Genomic DNA, 20,974 nt, shown 5'->3' on the forward strand with positions numbered 1-20,974 from the left:
ATATTGATTTATCAGTTGCCAAGTCAAGGCTGGGGCAATTGAGTGTAATTTAAACAACACAACATACACGTTGATAGGACCCGGACAGTGAACTGCGCGAATACAAAGTAATTATTGATGTATTTTGTATGGTTTTTTTTTTTGTTACAATTGACTAAGTTTATAAAAAAAATAGCTAGTATACTGCGGGAAATTGCAAAAGAAATATTCTTATGATAATTACGCATTTAAGAAGAAGTAGGGTTATTCTGCAGATTTTGTTCTGCGTAATTTGGTGGTAATTGAACTCGTATCGCATCGAGTCGTGCTATGACGATATCACATTTCTTATGAACATCTTCCAATGCATTTTCAAGTAGATCTACTCTCTTAATCAACCTGAAACCTCAATTTATTTAAAAATCAGCTCGGAAACAATAATTTCGATATTGTATACTTGCCACTTGATATCTGATTCATTGGAAGTTGAGTTTTCGTCATTTTTACCTAAAAAATAATAAATAAATTATTTTACTATATATTTTTTTAAGTATACTTATAATAAATTATGAATAACCATTTTTAGTTTTATTAAATACTAGGTGTATGTGCCTAATCCGATTTCGTAAGGGGAAAAAATGAACAAACATAAAATACGGTGCTATATTGATTTTTCTCGGTTTTAGTGTAAGTACCTCAGTTCACGGGAGAATCGGCATTGATGTACCTAGCTTTGTGAACTAATTCGGCCGAGATAGGCAATCAATCTGTAATGAATATTTTTTCTGAGGTTGTTCAAACTACTATCTTAACTTTCCTGATATCTCTAAGAATAATCATTGATACATTCGTCAAATTTGGCAGAGTAGTTTTTAAGGCTATAATAATAGTTACAGATATACCTATGTGGATATTATACCTTTTATACATTTAAAGAACATACATCAATTAGGTAATTAAATATTATTTTCTTTTATTTATAAAAAATCCCATAGCAACGCATGGCAGATTGGCTAGTGTAAACCAATTTAAAAAAAATGTATTTCTTTAACCATTGGAATTTCTATGTATAAACAAAAAAAATTATTCGTAAGCTAAAGCGAAATCCATATGTGAGCCATCCTAAAGAAACCCATATTATGTCAGAAATTTTATGACGGTTGGTTTAGTAGTTTCCAAGTCTATGAGCCCCATATAGACGTACATTAATGTTTTTATATACAGTTAACCGCTGTTATTGTCACGTTTATTCCCGAGACTTACTTTATGTATTAGTTGATTTGGAATCAATTCAACGGTATATCGGTGCAGGTAAACAGGTCCCTGCGAATCAACTCATACGCAGCCCAGTTAACAGATATGCTACATAAGTATTCAGTAATCGGGTATTTTTCAACTTTTAGATCTATGTTATCATCAAAACAAACATTACACCTGGGTATAAGGTTAATGCTATACGCCCATGTACCATGTATAGCTATATACAATACGGCGCCGCGCGCCGTCCGCAAAAAGGCGTAGGGGAATTTACCTCAACTACAAATTTTCTGGCTTAGAATGTAAGCCACTCTAGGTATATTATTTATAAGTTTATATAACACTATTTTAAATAAAATATTCTTGGAGTTAGCAAGACGTCGGCAATCCGTCTGCTAAACGGAGTGCGATAAGTACGTATTCGTTTAAAATGTGTATTATTACTATCTATCCGAATAAACGCAATACGCATATTATATAAAACTAATTTAGATGGAGGATCGTCCACCAAACGCGTATGACTATTTGCAGTGGTCAGTAATAGTTGGCATTTACTACGAAAACGGCGATAGACTGTCGTGATCGAATCGTACATTATATGAGCAAATAATAATGATAAGACGCGTACTCGATTCGGGTGCGTTTTGCAGCACGTCCCGGAACATCTGCTTGGCTTCGTCTTCGTGTACTGTCTTCTGCGGTTCGATTCCGTATTTGTTGAGAATCTTTTCCACTTCAGAGTCTGTAAAACGGCAGCTGCGGGACGAGGACGAAACGTTACGTTGGTGTTAATCTACGCGCAGTCGATCTATGTGGAATCTTTCTATCATTATTCATAGGCAGTGGTCGAAGTGGGAGGGGGGGGGATGACATCTCTCCACTTTTTATAATTTATATTTTCCATCCCTTCACTTTTTTCGTCGAAAATAATGTACCCCCCTTATAATTAATTTCATATAATAAAACTGTATAAAATACGAAAGGCATCCCTCCATGCATTTTGAGCCACTTCGACCACTGTACATAGGTATATACCACCGTGGTATAGCTGCAGGTAGTCAAGCATATAATATACATAGTGAAGGACAACTGCCCGTGTCGTGTCGTGTGAATTATGAATTCAATTCGTTCTTCGGAATCAAGTTTCGTTCCGAATCAGGACGTTACCAACAATATAGGCAATCATAAATTCTACCAGGGTTATTATATATCTTAATTTTACACGGTTCGTGTTGTAGGCACGTTTGTTCCGTTTGTTTTATCAGGACTCGGGACAAAATATGTTCAACAATTATTAAATATGATCAACAGAAGACACGAATATAAATTGAATAAAATGTAATATTTAAAATTGTTTCTAATCAAAATATAATAGATAACAGTAAACCACACTACCACAGCGTGAACATTGTGAAAGCACGATCAAAAGTTGAATATATTTAACTTCACGTCTTCACGGTATTTGCGGCATCGTGTTGGTCGACACTATCATATTTTTACAAACACATTTCGGTATATTTATTTATTTAATTTAATTTAATTTATTTTACATGACACGACACAGGCAGTTGTGATCCCCCCATTATGCTGGTTCACAGCTTCGTCGTCGTGTGTGTGCCACTTCGATAAAATCTCATTCTGATTTCTGGTTGCTCTTTTAGCAGGTATCGTGTAATAACCAAGTTGCAACCGAGTATACCACGACTATTAGATTACATCTTAACTTCAAAACCAATATAGTTACCATGCCCATGGCCCACGTACGACACGATATACGACGTTGCTCTGAATCCGGCTTTAGGATTAATTGTGAGACTCGCAGAAAAATATCGCGAATATGCCCCTATATGTTTGGTTGGGTGAAGGGGGCGGAAGCAGTAGAGACACAAATGCTCACTTCACCCACCTAACCCTCTTATATCTATTATGATGACAAACCTATTTACATAATTATATGGTTATACACTTATAATACCATGTACCGTTTCAGTATCTTGTAAACGTCCTGATAGGTAACTCGGCGATCCAGTTCGTTGTTCAGCCGGTCAGTTCGACGACGCCCCGCCCATTTGTCAAAACCCATCCAGGAGAGCACGCGGTCCACGAACGCCGAAACCTTGTCGCTCACGTACTGTTGCCGGTCCCCCAACAGTTGTTCGACGTCCACGTCAAAATACGCGTGAAACACGATCGCCACTAGCATCGTCTGGAAAGCGAATGCGAGGTAAAAAAAAGATAGCTCTACACACCCGCGCATAGACGATCATAGGTATTGGTGAGCGATCAGCAAATTTTTTTTTGACCTTCTTCTGCCAACCCCTTGCTGTGATAAGCACGTGATAAGGTTATCGCGCTGACAATAATTGACCAGAAAAAAAAACAACTATAACTATAATAAATAACTACATAATATAGGGATCGCCCCGTCCATAAGTGATAAATGGAAATCATATATTATATTATACGCAACTCTGAATCAGTTACAGTGAGAATTGTATAGGTCCACAAAACGGAGTCCATATACTGAAAATACATTGAATGTTTATATCTTATGGTGTATTAAAAAACAAAAATGTGGTATACGCGAGGCAATCTTGGTTCTCCTTTGCTATCGAAAAGAAGTTGCAAGAATAATGGTGGAGATCTATGCTTGAGAGATGACTGAATAATTTAAGACTTTCTAAATGACACAGAAGAAACCTTTTGTATAAGTAATTTATTATTATTAATATTATTATGTAACTACATTTTTAAATATTAAAATATTTTTTTTATGTATAAACCTTTTTGATAAATTAATATTTAATAAAGTTAATTTGTTCAATACATATTTTGTATAAACCATTTATAAATTATATTTTATCCGTACAAAGAACTGTAAAAATAATAGGCAGATTGCTTACCTACGATATCGTTGCGCTATCAAATATAATATATATTACCTAACATGAGAATCACAGAAAATAGGTTTAAAATTATACATCATAATTACCAAGAGAACGAATATCACCACGCACGTGAAAAATACGAAGAAGAACGTGGTGAACCATGCGTCCGCGTCTTGAAGCGTCTTGTAGTCGAAGTCCCTCATCAGTATTCTGAGCGACGAAAGAATTGAATCGTAGATGGTCGAGAATCCTTTTACCTGGTTTGGGGACGAGAGTGTGTTAGAGAAAAACAAAAAAATAAATGAGGGTGACATCGCGTTCAATTATACGTCGTAGGTACATATATATTATGCGCATTTGTGGAAGTATAAATTTACAAGTTGGCCGACGTCGAATATTAGGTATGTCCTTTTTACGAACAAATTTTACCGAAATTTGCTTCCTGGGGCAAACACAAGGGGTAGGGTTATTGATACTTTTTTTTTTTAGAGACATCCTTTTTTAGGTAATACCATTGAGTATAAAAATCGTATTTATACAACACTTTTTACAATATTTTAATAGTTTATTGTTCATTTTTGAAACTTATAGTTTGTATTTTTTTTGTTTATTATCTGCAGTGGTTGGAAGCCGCTACTAAAGCTTGTCCCGTAACAAGCATCATATTATACAGGAATTTATAGTTTATGATGTGTAAAAAATCTAAAGTATTTCCGCTTCACATATAAAACAACACTGATTTGGTGAACACAAGTATGCATTTAGGTATACATATTTTATATTATAATATATAATATGTATATCACAACGTGGATTGATTTTTAACCCATTAGCGCTGGAGTTTTTTCATTTACAATTTTAACCAACATTTTGTTGAAAACGTATATGTTATACCTCAAAAATGATTGTAAAAAATGGTAATGTATTCCATATGGCAACGCACGGCGTTAATTAACTGCTCGTTTTTCAATTTAAACATAACAATTATTATAGAAAATAATAATATATCGACCTATCGTATTTAATCTTAATTACCTGTGAGCCGAATGCGAAATAACCGAGCGTCGCGAATGCGCTCACGACAAACATCATTATAACCAGGTATCCAGCGACGATTTTGAAACACTGTAGTGATAAACAACAATTTATTATACTGCCGTATAAATGCAATTATTATTAATATTACTATACTCGTCGGTGGTGTTAGAGTAATTTTTAATAGATCTGTATTGCAGATCCTTTATAATCAGTGGCGGTGGTTCGCTAGACAAGCCAAGCGTGAGCGTGAGCGAAATCAAGAATGTCCCTGGGGAAATTATCAAAAATCAAAAAGTAAATATTTAGAGTATTGAAATAGAACGAAAAAAGGATACCTACCCTGTAACACTAATATATTGACCTGTTCAAACACTATATAATTTTTAAAATGTAATTAATAATTATTCATAATTATAGAAGTGTCAAACATTTTTTATCAATGATGTTAATACGTGTTTAATATTATCAGCTGATTTGTTTTTTGTTTTTTAATATTTTTGATTTTGAACAACTATGTCAAGGACATTTATGATTTTGAACAATTTTACCTCGGACATTTTTACCTAAATTCGTTGATGGGTGGAAAGGGGGAAACTGGGGGAGTTTCGACTTCAAGATCACCTTGGTGTTATATCAGTGTCGTATTTTACAACCATAATACAGCCACAGGTTATATATTATGCGTTGTAAATGTCCGTACTATAGACCAATTCGCACTTGCTAATTTAAAAAAAATTGCCCCTCAAATACTCTCAAACCATTTGAAAAGTTCAGGCATAATCTACGAAATCTTTGAACGAAGTTGAAGGGCCAACTCCATCGAACGGCGTACATTCTATATGAGAATTATTTTTGTAACGAAATGAAATAGAATTGATCTGTCAGTAAAGCCCCACCCACTCCCACTCACTGCATTACCGGCGATACGCCACTGCAGTGATGGTGTGAACAGTGGGACAGTTCTATGGGACAGTTCTAGACGTTTCGACCCACTTACCCCTGAAATACTCGAGGAAATGCTTATACTGAAATTCTTTGTTCCGGGAATTAGTGGCACCGGCCGGTGTTGCCACTCAGAGCACATCAGTGACTGAAGCCACTAGCCAGACACCGCGCCACACTGCTTCACAATACTGAAATTAAGTTACACAGAAAAGTTATTCGATGACAACTGACAACTGCAGCCCACTGTCCACTAAGATAACACCCACCCACCCACTTATACCTCTACCTACCCACCAATTTTTGTCTCGGGGCATTTGTCCCGAAAAATCTCGGTTGCGTCGCCACTGCGCCACTGAATATAATATATATCGACCACCGGGTTACAGAATATGATGTAATAATAATACGATAATTTATAATATAATATTATTTACCCTGCCCACGCTCAAGTACACGATGGTCATCGATCTGTTCAGGTCGGTGTACTTGATGACTTTGATGCACACCAGGAAGAACAAGTAGGCCGCCAGTTGTACGAGGGTCTCATGTCTTGCTACCAGGCGCTCCACGGACTTGCGGTCCGTCACGGTTTTCGCGATCGCGTTCCACGGGTTACTACCCGACGACGACCTCTCCTTAAATACGATCATCAGCGTCACACCGATGGCCCACCATCCCAACTGAGGCGGCGTATAAAGATCACATTTTAATTATTATTGTTCATATTATAATAATATCATAATAGGTTGGTAGGTTTATCAAAAAATAAAGATGCATTTTTTCCACAACGTTTTTAAACAAAAAATAACACGGCTACTTATTTATAAAATAATTAAATATAATACGACTTGTTGTATTCGCAAGAATACTCTGTCATTTGGACGGCCTACTGCACGACTGTCACTAGTGTCACTGTGTGTATATACATACGTTTTGATTTAAAACACATTGTTTACTTTTGCACTTATAATAGTTGATACACAGCCCTTATATCATATTGTTCTGACTAAATCTTGGTTAAGCTACGACAAACTTTTAATTTTTAAATCGCTATCTTTAAGATTTTAATTTCATTATTCAATGCAAATAATAGTTTATACCAAAGTGTTTTTGTATAAATATTGACTGACATAAAAAAAAAAAATTCACGTTTTAAGTTAAGAGCACCAACAATAATTAAGTCAAAAAGTTAATCGTTTCCGAAACAACGCCGCGCGAGCGTGTTGGCCGTTAAAATATATTATAGGCAATCAATCACCTTTTTGTGGAAAAAAAAACTATAGGTAATAACGACTTACGGCCACGATGCCGAAATCGACGTAGTTCCAGAACACGGTGACGTAGTCCTTCCGGAAGTACATGATTTCGAATATTTCTTCCACCGTGAAATAAACGAGGAACCCGACGACGGCGAGCATGCCGATCAACGTAAACAACGAGTCGGCCACGGCGTACCTGTACAGTTTGACGGTCCGAAACGTAGACGACGAGACGATGCCGCCCGACGCCGGAAATTCGAACACTAATCTGCGGACGATGGCGGAACGTTTAAATTAGATCGACGACAACCAAATAACATCCGGTTTTAATAATATGTATAACATCGATTTCGGATGCAATGATACGCTTGGACGTCGGTGGACCGTGCTAACCTAACCTTATTTTTACTCGGGACCGCCACATATTCTCGTGGTATATTATATATTTTTTGTATTGGTTTACATACATGCGTGGGCGCGTGGCGTTATACGATAATATGTATGATTCGGGTGATCGGTGGGGAGTATACATACACAAATCATAATTTACTACACCCACAAAGGCGAGCAGTGACCGCAAGGGACGAAATAATTGCCTAAACACGACCCCTTAAAAATTACATAATATCTTCAGGGACCTTAAATCAATTTTTATACCAAGACGATTGCCGCGTATTTGCAGCGCGAATAGTCCGCATAAAAAAGCTCGGCGGACCGCTCAGCCACTGGTTGAGCATAGCTGACGTATACATTCAGTAATGATACATTACTGTAGTAATATGTGTCACCAGTGGCGTGGGGGTTTAAGTGTTTCCTCCCCCCCCCCCCCCAATTGACATTTCCCCCTAATAAATGTATTATTTATACACCAAAAACCGTAAAAACTTGATTTAATTTATACTTAAACGCCCCCCCCCCCTCCTCATTTCATAATCCTGGCTACGCCACTGGCTGTCGCATGTATACACGTTTTGTTCTGTTCTAGGCGTAGGTGGACGAAAAAGAAATTAGAAATGGGTCCGTACTTGACAGCACAGACCACGTTTATGTTGCAGTTGTAAATGGCGAAATCCACAAAAACCGCTCTGGTACCGCGATTCAGCCACGTGTCGTGTTCGAGGTCTTTGATCGTCGTTTTTGCATTTATTTTATCCTTTGGAAAATCGAAATAAAATCCACCGGGTCCGTAGGTCGCGATTTCGCCTCTGAAGGACACGCCCTGGGTCTTGGAGCTATCAGAGTACGTCCATCTATATACACACGGAAACGGAATGCCGAACAAGCAACGATTAAATAATGTAGTCATTCGTATAAAATTAAATTAAGTTTGGAGGTATCTATTTATGGTTTGTAATAAATTATGTTGTTCTATAAATAATACCGAGACTTGCTCGGCGAGTCGCGTCTGTAATGCGCATAAAACTTGCAATCGTAGAACTTATAATATACCGATACCGGGAAATTCTTCGGCTTTTATTATTCAAAACAGGCTTAGGTAAATTATTTCAGTTTTGTTTTACAAAGTAAAATAGCTATTTTATATTTTTTTTTCGTTTTTTACTTTTAAAAAACAACTTATTTACGAGTAAAAAACAGAAAAATTAACTTTCGGGTAGAAAACTGAAAAACTAAAAACTAAGAAGTACTTGAAAAGTTAACTTGACATGCAATTTGAGCATAACTCTTTCCGAAATTTTTCGCCACAATACAGAAGAATTATCAGTGGTTATATAAAATATTATAATCTAGTAGTGTAGACGATTTTTTTCATTATACTACGACTTACTGTGTTCCTTTTTTCGGTCCAAAACTTGCTTTGTCTTCATATTTAATTTCGTACGGGACATAGCAGTCTTGGAATAATCCTTTGAATTGGTTTCTGATTTCGCAGTGTCCTTCTTCGACCCTCACCTAGGTATAAATATAAAAATACAACAACTTGAACAAATCATACGTATATTGGGTTATATTTTTCAAATGCATTCCAGCGGATACGCTACCCAGTATGTCCGACCGGTATTCGATAACGTTACGAATTTTTTTCAACGAGAAAACATTTTTTTTTTTTTTTTTAATAAATAAGTTAATAACGACGACCGGTCGTCGCGCGTTCAATGTAAACTGACGCAGTTGTGTGTGTGAGGTAAGAGTAGCTCAATAGTTATAAGGTGCCTACCTGTTGATATTGCGGAGAAGCCGCGCATACAAAAAAAGCAAACACTAACCTATAGTCGTCACCGGTACGGCCACATAACTTGCGGGATGCGAGCAGTCGCGTATTTATACAACGGTAATCTTGCGTACAGCTCGTATACCTATATTATAAACCTCTATATGCACCGACGCGCGTCTATAAATCCCGACGGGCTTATGATGTGTATAGGTACTACTTAAGACCACGCGTAATACCGTATTATAGATAATGACATTATATAATTGTTGTAGTTATTTTTATTTATTTTTTCCCCCCTGGAAACAGACTCTCGTCGTTGGGAAAAATACAATACGACCACACCGCGATGCGAACATGATATTTCGTATATTATGGTGTATATAGGTAAAGGTATCAACGCGCCGTGTCACTATATACTATATAGGTAGTATCATCATAATAATCAAATAATAATAATTTACGACGTGCAGCAGACTCGTCGTCGCTATTTGAAATGACGACGATATTATTACATCGCGGTTGATTGGTTACGGTTTTGTAAAACTGTGGTTCGAAAACCACTGTAAGTATTATATTGGCAAGAATAAAGTTTTCGAACCACAAATTTTTGTTTGGTTGCCGAGTGTCGAGATGAACTGCAGGACCGCGGGTTATATTGTATCCTATTTATTTATTTATCTTATGGCATATATCCTATTAAACATTGTATAATACCTGTCTCACTCTGGGCCTGAACAGAAATTTGTTTTCGAACAGTAATTTGGTACCGTCATCCTTGTCCACGACCGTGGGAATTTCGTACAGTTTGTCACACAACACGCTGTGAAAGTACTGTACAAAGACGAAACACCGAATTATAATATAATATATATCTGCTTATACCGTGTATGTACACAGTATACATCCCGCACGAGTATAATATAATTATATTATACGGGGCATGTGCGGGTCCAGACGATTTTAATAGGGAGTGCTCAAAAAAAAAAAAAAATTGATTATTTTAGATTACGTTATTTAAGAAAAATGTATTTTGTTCTTGGCTTAGAATCTAAGCCTTAGCCGACAGGGGGTGCCCGAACACTCATAGCCCCCCTTTAAATCCGAGGCCTGATACCTATAGGGCATAACACTGCAAAGTCGGAACTTTGATCGATGGACGGATTTAATGTTATAGGTAATATTATTATCGGTACCTGCCAGAAGTGCGTCATGGTGATGATGTCGTAAAATTTTAAGGACACGTCGTAATCGTCGTCCGAGTACGTCGAGAAACTTGATTCCACGAACAACGAGGATATTTCTCTGTTGATCACGAACGTGTCGTACGAGTACAGACGGGTACATGCTGCATCACGGTATTATCGTTAACAACAATAATATTCACAATAATTACTATATAATATTTATAGGTACACGCACAGTGGCGTATCTCAAGCTTGAACACTGGATGTGAGGGGGAGGACTCTTTTTTTCGACTAAATTTTTTAAAATGTTGATTTTTAATACATTAATAGATTAATTTCTTTTCTAATTTCATTTGATGATAAATTAAAAATTTTATCATTATAGACACAAAAGAAAAATTCACCAAAAGGGGAGGGAGATGGTCCCACAACGCCTGTTCAAATACCCTACTAAAGTATAATACGATATGCAAGGGTGGGACAGAAAGACCTGATAAATAAAAATTAATAATGACACTAGTTAAATGTGCCACAAAAATTATGAAAATTATAGGGATGATAAATAGTTTAAGAAATAGTTAGGAATATGTAATATTCTCTAGTAATATGTTAGGAAATCTCCTCGAAAAAATATTTCGTTTAAATAAATTTACTCCAAAAAAATATTGATATTTTTAAAATTGTAAAAATAAATTATTTTATTTAAATAAACGTTTTTAACATCAACATTTTTTTCCAAAAATTAGATTTATAAATTGACTATTTTAAATTTTCGTAAATGAAATTTAATAACATTTTAGATTATAAATGTTGAGCGTTAAAAAATAAATTTATTAATGTTATACTGTATTTGTAGACTGTAGTGCAAGTTTGTATAGGTGCATTACATTATACAGGTTGATTCATTAAGCGTAAAACACTTATTATCTCAAAAAGTATTAATGTTTTTGAAAATATGTATTTACATAGTTTCAAGTTGTTAAAATACATTAAAAAAATATTTTTTTAAATATTTTTTATCCTTATAATTTTTTAAGTTTTTTACTTTTTTGAATGATAGCTTAAAGTTTTAATTTCATATTCCAAAGCAGAATATTTTTCTAAGTATTTTGATTCATAAAAAACGAATTTAGGACTAATATTTTATGAGTTATAAGTATTTAAAGTTTAGATGGGTGGAGTAGTGGACAAACAATTTGCAGAACCTAAACAACATTTTACCTCGCAAATTGTTTGTCCACTACTCCGCTTGTCTAAACTTTAAATACTTACAACTCATAAACTACTCGTCCTAAATTCGATTTTTATGAATCAAAATACTTAGAAAAATATTCTGCTTTGGAATATGAAATTAAAACTCTAAGCTGTCATTCAAAAAAGTACAAAACTTAAACAATTATAAGGATAAAAAATATAATTTTTTAATAAAAACGTTGTTTTTTTTAACAACATGAAACTATGTAAATAAATATTTTCAAAAACATTAATACTTTGTGAGATAAAGGGTGTTTACGCTTAATGAATCACCCTGTATATAAAAAAATGTTTAAATATTTATTACAACAAAAGTTATTTCATTTGTCAGGTATTTCTGTTACACCCTGTATAATATACAGTCGTCGGACGTTGGTAGGTATAATAGCATAGTGTTTTCACATATTTATAATAATAATATGTTGACATGTTGCTTTAGGTCTGCGCTTACAGGCGAAGAATATTACGAAAAACACGGCGTAAATGGCTAGTTCTTTGATTGTTAGCTGGACGTACGATTCACGGTCGTTTCTGTCCAGAGCGATTTGGCGGGTCTTCCACGTGACTGCAAACCGAGAAATTCGTGTCAGAATATCATTGATATAATATCGCATAATTTATTTTCATCCCAAATTCGCTAATTGAAATGCGTGGCAGTGTGATCGAGAGTAGCATTAGTGTATACGGTATATAGTTATATGCACAATATTATACTAAATTAAAATACGTCGTTTGGTATAGCATTATAATAATCTCGTCTCGGCGGAAGACACTCATCTGGCTATATATTATACAGGGCGTTTCAAATGCACCGTTTTACCGGCGTTTCGGCGAAACAAACACCTTATATCTTTCACGTAATCATGTAGCCCCACAGTGAGGAATCACATAGCAACATATTATATGGTGTGAGGTCGGGTGATCTCGTGGGCCAGAAATTGCTGGCCCTGCAGGTTACCTTCACCGCGGCCTATCCTGCAGGGCTGTGGATAGTATGAGGAAGGTGTGAACTTTTCGTTACCAATATGAGGGGGTTTGTGTACCGCCTCGATATTTTTCGTGTTACGGGTGCAGGTGGCCCATATTGAACGTTTGCAGGAATGTATAATGATAGAACTCATGAAATATATTTACTTTTTCTGTACCATTTTTAAATACAGGGTTTGTCATTCAAATCGGTGCATTCTTTTTGCAACGCCCTGTATATATCATAATTTATAATAATACGTTTAGAATTAGGTACAGTGTGCGCAAGTCGAATTCCACCGTGAAACTCCTCATCCACTGTTTAATTCAATTCAATTATATGTTCCACACCGCCGGCATTCAAATTAGACTCACCTTAAAAGCCAATAGTGAATTGGAGAGGTTACTTCTAGATAATAGAGAGCTGTGCAAACTTAAACCGTCGTCTGTAGTTACTATATATCTAATTATTTGTATATTCTATATAATATTATAATATAGTGTGTTCGATGATGAAGGAAACACGATCAATATTTTGAACGCGCATGACCGAATTTGATTCATGTTTTTTCACTGCATATAAAGCATAACTTATTGAACACTATTTTCGGCGCATCTGAAGTAAAATAAAAATTGTTTTGAAATGGCCACCCCCCAAGTTTGAATTTGAGTAATATTATTTTTTTAAAAAATATTTTTGAATTAAGTACTTTGTATTACATTTTTTTGTCTTATGATTTATTTTTATTAACAGTCTATAATACTCTATTACCTACGATTTTACAAATTGTATATTATGTGATTTCATTGATTTTTGATCAATAATGTTATCAATCGACAATCAGTTAATTTTTTAGTTTTTTGATTTACGACATATTCCTATTTTTAATTTCATATTTTGAAGCAAAATATAAAGTATATCTATAAATAAATATAATAATTTGGACGAGTATGGAAGATGAATTTGTTTTTAATTCATTAACGGCTGTGACCATAGCGGATGTTTTTATAATATTTTAGATTCTGAGCGAAGCGATAAATGTATTGATTTTACAATGATGTGTGTTTTTATTTTTATTTTTTTTTTAATTTTTAATTTTTTTTTAAATTTTTTTTTTAATTTTTGTGTCTGTCATCACCTTTTAGGACAGTAAAAGTGCTTGGATTTTCTTCAATAGTAACTTTTCTGATAGGAAAGTGAATCTAGTTAGGGTCATTAGTAAAAATTTCCCAGTAGTTTTCACAAGCGACGTGAAAAACAAAAAAAAAATTAAGGAAAAACGGGAATTTTTACGCAAAATCTGTTTTCGAGAAAATCGATTTTGGTTTTTGGTGTAACTCTAAAACAAATGACCGTAGGGACATGAAATTTTGACTGAATGTTTATATTAGCATTTTCTATACACCATAAAATTTACAAAATATTTTGACTCTTTTTGAGCTGTTTACGGCCATTGTCAGTTTTCAATTTTTTTAGTTTTTTTTCTATAAATATCAATAAAATTTTATCTGTTGAGTAAAAAAGCTTGAAAATTTAATAGAAGGCTCCTAGGTTATTGTTTCAAAGGTAGATGAAAAAAATTAAAAATCCTTAGTCACAGTTTTTATTTATAAGCATTTAAAGTTCAAATTTTGACAAAATACGGAAAAATCACGAAAAATAGCAAATTATTTTGAGTTGAGAATTCATAAAAAATTTTATTTTTAAATCTAAGATTTGAAAATGTAATATAACATTACTCATAAGTTTGTCTACCTTTATCAAAAAAAAAAAATGTCTAGAAGAAACTTAAATTAAATTTTTATGAGCGTCTGAAATTTATATTTTTACAACATTTGATATTTACTTGATTTCTCATGTAACAATTTTCTTATTTTATTGTAATTAAAAAACGAATGACTGTAGATACTTGAAAATTTCACTGAATGTTTATATTAGCATTTTCTATACACCATAAAATGTTGAAAATATTTTGACTCTTTTTGAGCTGTTTACGGACATTGTCAGTTTTCAATTTTTTTAATTTTTTTTTCTATAAATATCAATAAAAATTTTTTTGTAGGGTAAAAAAGCGTGAAAATGTAAATAAGGCTCCTGATATATCGTTCTAATGCAGTTGAAAAATATTAAAAATACAGAGGCACAATTTTTTTTTATAAGCATTTAAAGTTCAAATTTTGACAACATTTATCAAATTTATAATTTATTAATTATTTTGTAGTTAAAAATGTATAAAATGTTTAACTTTTATGGCTAAGGATTGAAAATTTAATACAAGGCTCCACGTAAATAGGTTAAATATAAATTACTTTATTCACAATAATATCATCAAATATACTTGGTAAAATCATAGGCTGACTGACCGTTTTCGCTCAGAATCGTTTTTCTTATACAATGATATTATATCATTGAATTCAAATTTAACACCATCCATTACGGTGACCCACTTGTAACCTACTGTACAGCAGAGCGACATCCACTTATCCACCTTTTTTGTAAATTGTTATTATAATTACTTTAATTTGTGTGCGTTATTATATTCAATAATATTGTTATTACAAATCAAGGAAAATACATCAACAAGTTTAATGCATAGACACACACTACGCAAGGACGAAATATCATCTTAAAAATCATATTTAAACGTTTTACTGCCTTATCATTTTGATATAAATCTATAAAATATGATGGCACATATGGCTACAAACCAATAGTATTCAGAATTTCGTAAAGAGTTAATAATTTAGGCCACGATAAATGAACGTTTACTGGATCAATATTTTTCAGCCGAAACTACGATGTGCGCGTTGTCTATATAGAATATAATATTATTTACTCTATAATAAAGAATTTACAACATGTTGTAGATTTGGTGGCACTAAACAAAACAATGTGCAAACAGACAAAGTAACTTCTGTATATTGTATACTTACATTATTTAAATAAGTGTATTCTTATCGTTGAATAATATAGTAGAAGTGCTATAGTGCAGATAAACATTTGAACGTCGTAAAATTAAAAAGCCAAGTTTTTACCATCAAAACGTGTAATCTTTAAAAGTAAATTAAAGATAAATCGAAGTCCCTCGTAGGTCATAAATCAAAAATGACATTACTGTGCGGGACGCAGATGAGTGCTATATAATACTCTGTTTGTTACCTCTTTAAAAGAATAATATAGTGTTATTTCTATTACGTGTATTGTATTATATTGTGTAGTATGTATTATGTTTTATTGTCAAACAAACGGTAAAATATTAATCTAAAATACATAAAATAAATACACAATTAAAGAATATCTAGGTATAACTATAAAACGTGAAGACGGTAGCGCGTCCCGGTTAGGATAGTTTATAAAATCTAATAAGAATGATAAATTATTTCAAATAAATTTCGTCTAGTCTCGAAATAGACAATAGATTATATATTATGATGCAATCATAGTTTTTAAATTTAATTGGAGCCAACGTTAGGCACTCTGATATGTATTATAATTTATAAGGTTCAATAATAATACCTAATTTTCTTGATTAGGTAATAAAAGGTAACTGCAAAAAGTTACCACTATTGTATTTTAAACTTAATTCAGTTTTAAGAACAATTTGTTTTGTTATTTTTTTAAAATTGTATTTAAATAATTATATAGGAATGCATATATTTACTTATTACTTAATAAAAATAGTAATTTTATACGAGCGATGAAAATGTAACATTGTAGATAGCTATAATATTTGTGGGCTAAAAATTAAAAATGCAGGTAACTTATGATAGTGACAGCGAGTTACTAATTTTCGTAACTTTGAACTACCTACAACTTTTAATGAAATACGCGTAGGTAGAGCCATTTAAAAAAAATAAAATAATACAGAACAGTAATAATACATTATGCTCATTGAATTACAGCCGTAAACTAGAATGAATTGTATCACCGCGAAGTCGTAAAAATATAATATACACGAGTTCTTGTTTAGGAATTTATGATCATTATATTACTTTAGGTAGTTTATTGTAATATTTACTTCAAATAACACATACCTACCGAATGAAACAATTGCGTTAAATATTGCATATTTTCCGCACAACTTATTTGGTTGACGTATGAATAAAATACAGTTTCATTGTGAACATGAAATGTAAATTAATACAAAAATAATATAATATAATGTAGATACATTAATAGTTATTTTTATTAATGACGCGGTGGTTTAGTTATATTATTTACACATGTTTAAAGTTTAATTTCTTGTGTAAGTATAGTTAAACCCTGACGATAGTGATAGTGTAATTTTATAACTCTGATATATTTTATATAACATTATAATGTGCAGTAAAATTAATAATTTAAGAAATCGTGCGGATAACGGGTTTTTATACATATTTATTATTCGCAAATAAATTACATTTTCAGTGTATGTACTCAAAAAGAACGATAATTGTTTAACTATTGAACAAGGAAAAGGTAAATATGTACACAAAATAAATAGGTACTATATTCGCAGTTCACACGTCATGTTTAACATATTATAGCAATGATTTTATGCGTTTGAAATCTACAGTAAAATAAACAATTTAGGAAAAGCTCACTGTTCGAGCGTGCTAAATTCCCGGTTTCTAAACGTATTTAGTAGGTATTTAAATAAACTATAATTCCATATACGTACAATTAGTACAAATTTAAAATAACTGGGTAACTTAAATATTATGGTTATGTATAAATAAATATATATATATATATATATAGAAACCTAAATAAATTAAATATTTTAATTTTCAAAATAGTAGGTAGGTGCCGATTATTTTGGTGTTGGCTAGTATGAATCTATATTAAAAACCATAGCTGGCTACTCGATATTTTTCCTCCACAAGGAAAATCTATGAGTCATAAAATATACGTTTTTGTTAATAAGTAACCATGACAACGAAAACCTCAAGACAAATCGGTCAGAAACATTTTATCGTGAATCCAGCACAAAAACATATTCATGTTACAACTCATATTTTGATATCTACTTTTTCAATGCTTAATAGTATAAATTTACTTTCAATATAACCGTTATAAAATTAGTTATTTGTTAACTATGTACTGTTAACTATCATACAGACGGACAAAACGGGGATTTATTAAGTTGTTCTATTGTTCTAATTTTTTTTAGAACCCTAAAACTTCCATTTTTAGTATAAAAAAATAAAGAATATTTCCATAGTTATTTACCATAGTTATGTTAAAACATTTTTAGTTAATGACGATTTTTTTTTGCAAGAAATGTATTTGCTTATATACAATTTATGTAATAAAATATGATAATAGTTGATTGATATAGCCATATAGGGTAGGTACCTACTGTAAGAATAATATTTTAATTTTCACCAATTTCAGACCGTTATTGAAATTTTCACATAAATAATTAATAATCATTATGTCTCAACTAATAAGTCTAATACAAGAAATTATTCATAACAGCTAGTAGCAATTATTGTGCATTGTGCGAAGTCCAGCATGGTGTTTGTATTTAGGACTTAGCGAAACTAGACAATTTTATTAGATGATAATAAACAGTATGAAATAATGATAAAATTTACGAAAATAAATTCTAATTATAAAATAAGTTTTTAATGTTAATTTTAAATTCTAATTAAGTCAGAATTAGGACGGGCCGTCGTACCGCTTGACCCGTAGTTTCACCTACGGTTAAGGATGCAGTTTAGAAGGTTTTTTAAGCGGTATGGGTTGTAGTATTATTTACGATATACCTAGGTTATTATTACTGAAGCTGTGGAATCGCAGACTATATCATATAGATAATAGGTACTGTTACATAGGTAGGTGCTTACTACTCGATTCGCAAAATTTTTTATTCAACACAACATCCGAACCTGGCGAATCGGCAGGACATTATAATTTATAATATTATACCTCCTACCTTTTGGTCGTACGGTCCGATCCGACGGTTGCCCGGGGTCGATTACCGCGATCGAACCACCGCGGTCCGACATGATGGTATTACGATGTTATTATTACTGCGGAGATTCGAAACGGAAAAAATCGGAATATAATAACGATGATACGCACATATCGCTGAATAATCGCCGTCGAAAATACAATAATAATAACAATATCATGACGTATAATATAGCCTGTTTATCCGGACCCCGTGCATTGTTGTCACGCCGCCGTCGCCCACGACGTATCGTATAATCAGATGTTTAATGTTTACATTATACCAGTATTTTTTTTTTTTTTTATATAATATATTTTCCCCGGGACCTACATAATAATAATAATAATAATAATATAAGCTATTTGTTTGTTTAACCACAACATACGCCATATCGGGCTCGTCTCTCGGACACACTATAATATTGTAGCGAAACGGCGGCGGGGAAAAAGGTCGTTACCGATTTAATAAGATCTATAATTCATATATTCCGGTCCCCTCGGTGTGCGCGCAAACACACACACACACACCCGAGTCCTAATAGACTTTTCGGGACGGGATTGCCATGGGTGGTTGGGGCGGGGTGGAGGAGTTCTAGCCATTATTTATGCCTTTTGGACCCTTGGTGACAATAGAGAAACACCCTATATATACCCGCGTTATAATAATAACAATAATAATATATATACATTGTCATTTCTCGCGCGCGGTTTTACGACCGTCAGACCGCCGCATTAACATACATATTATTATTATTATTATTATTATTATTATTATTATTATGAGCAATAATTACGAGTGTTTATATAAGACCCCGTCGACGGCCAGTTTTGCATTTCGCTCTCGCGGCGGGTTTCTTCCACTGCGAGTCATGTAAGTATGATGATATTAGGTACATAACATCACTCTTATTGTGATTATGTTACACTATTGTTGTACAACAGGCGCGGGCGCCATATAATATAAGCACGCGTCGTCCCTGAAAAACTCGTTCGAATCAGCGTGTCTGGTCGCGAAAACGCCTATACCTATACAGTGAAACCTCCTTATAACGGAATCGCTCGGTGCCAAACCGCCAACGGATTTTTCCAATATGATGGAGTTTTCGGTGTAGGGGGACTAAAATATAATGTACGGGATGTACGGGTTGTACGGGACTGTATTGTTAATTTCTGCTGTAGAGGATCCTGTAGAGTGTCCGTTATAAGGAGGTTTTTCTGTATTATTATATAATATTATATTGTATTGACGTACGGAATGGCCCACCGGCCACCCTGTATACGTAATGCATATTATGCGTTTAGACGCACACTGCAGTGTACATAATCGCGTCTGTGCATTATATACGACCCTCTTCCACGATTTATAAGCCCCATTTTCTCGTTAGAAGTCAATTGCCCGTTATCGATGCCGATGAGATGACCTTTACGATGTTTATCACTGCGGATACACGCACGGTGTGTACTGTATATTATAATATTATATATCGTGTAGTATAATAATTATTACATTATAATAGTATACGTAACACTATAGTTATGTAGGCACATAATTTTATAATAAGGTAGGTGGTATATGTAATGGGACGATACACATATAATATGCCGTCGCAAACATAATATTACAGTCTGTAAACTGTATATTATTATCAATATGAAATATAGGTATACGCGCCGATCACTTCAGCGGATCTAGAGCGTTCGTTTTCGATGTATAAAAACATTTCGTCTCATAATAGAGTCAGGTTCACTAGTGAAAATCTAACAAAATTACATGATCGTAAATGCTTTTTTAATTAAAAATAATTTTTTATTTTATTACATTTTTTACCTAATTTAAGTTGATTTTTGGTCATGCTAATTTTGCTTTTTACATACAATTTTGTGCTTTTTATGGTATTTGTTTGTTGTATAAAACACGAGCCCTATTAATATATATTATATAATATAGTAGGTAGTCGAAAAAACACACATATATTATATTATTACACCACATATTTGTATAAACTGTTACCAACCCGGAATTGGGTATATTGGATTACCGTGACCCGAGTGTAACATAGTATACCTCAGTATTATAGCTACCCGTGAATCGT

General features: G+C 33.3%; 1 protein-coding gene across 1 annotated transcript; it reads right to left on the bottom strand.

Annotated features, from left to right (window-relative positions):
• Window positions 1–95: 95 nt before the first annotated feature.
• Window positions 96–18,992, bottom strand: LOC132950038 (polycystin-2). Its single transcript, XM_061021230.1, has 14 exons — window positions 18,865–18,992; window positions 12,429–12,542; window positions 10,733–10,884; window positions 10,254–10,370; window positions 9,153–9,277; window positions 8,392–8,616; window positions 7,406–7,634; window positions 6,542–6,787; window positions 5,160–5,249; window positions 4,229–4,381; window positions 3,219–3,442; window positions 1,865–1,992; window positions 441–486; window positions 96–378 (listed from the first exon to the last, which is right to left on the bottom strand). The coding sequence occupies exons 1-14, from the start codon at window positions 18,935–18,937 to the stop codon at window positions 228–230; spliced, it is 2,073 nt and encodes a 690-aa protein (XP_060877213.1). The 5' UTR covers window positions 18,938–18,992; the 3' UTR covers window positions 96–227.
• Between the last annotated feature and the right edge of the window lie 1,982 nt (window positions 18,993–20,974).

The sequence above is a fragment of the Metopolophium dirhodum genome, chromosome 8, assembly GCF_019925205.1.
Source record: "Metopolophium dirhodum isolate CAU chromosome 8, ASM1992520v1, whole genome shotgun sequence".
Classification (NCBI taxonomy): Eukaryota; Metazoa; Arthropoda; class Insecta; order Hemiptera; family Aphididae; genus Metopolophium; species Metopolophium dirhodum.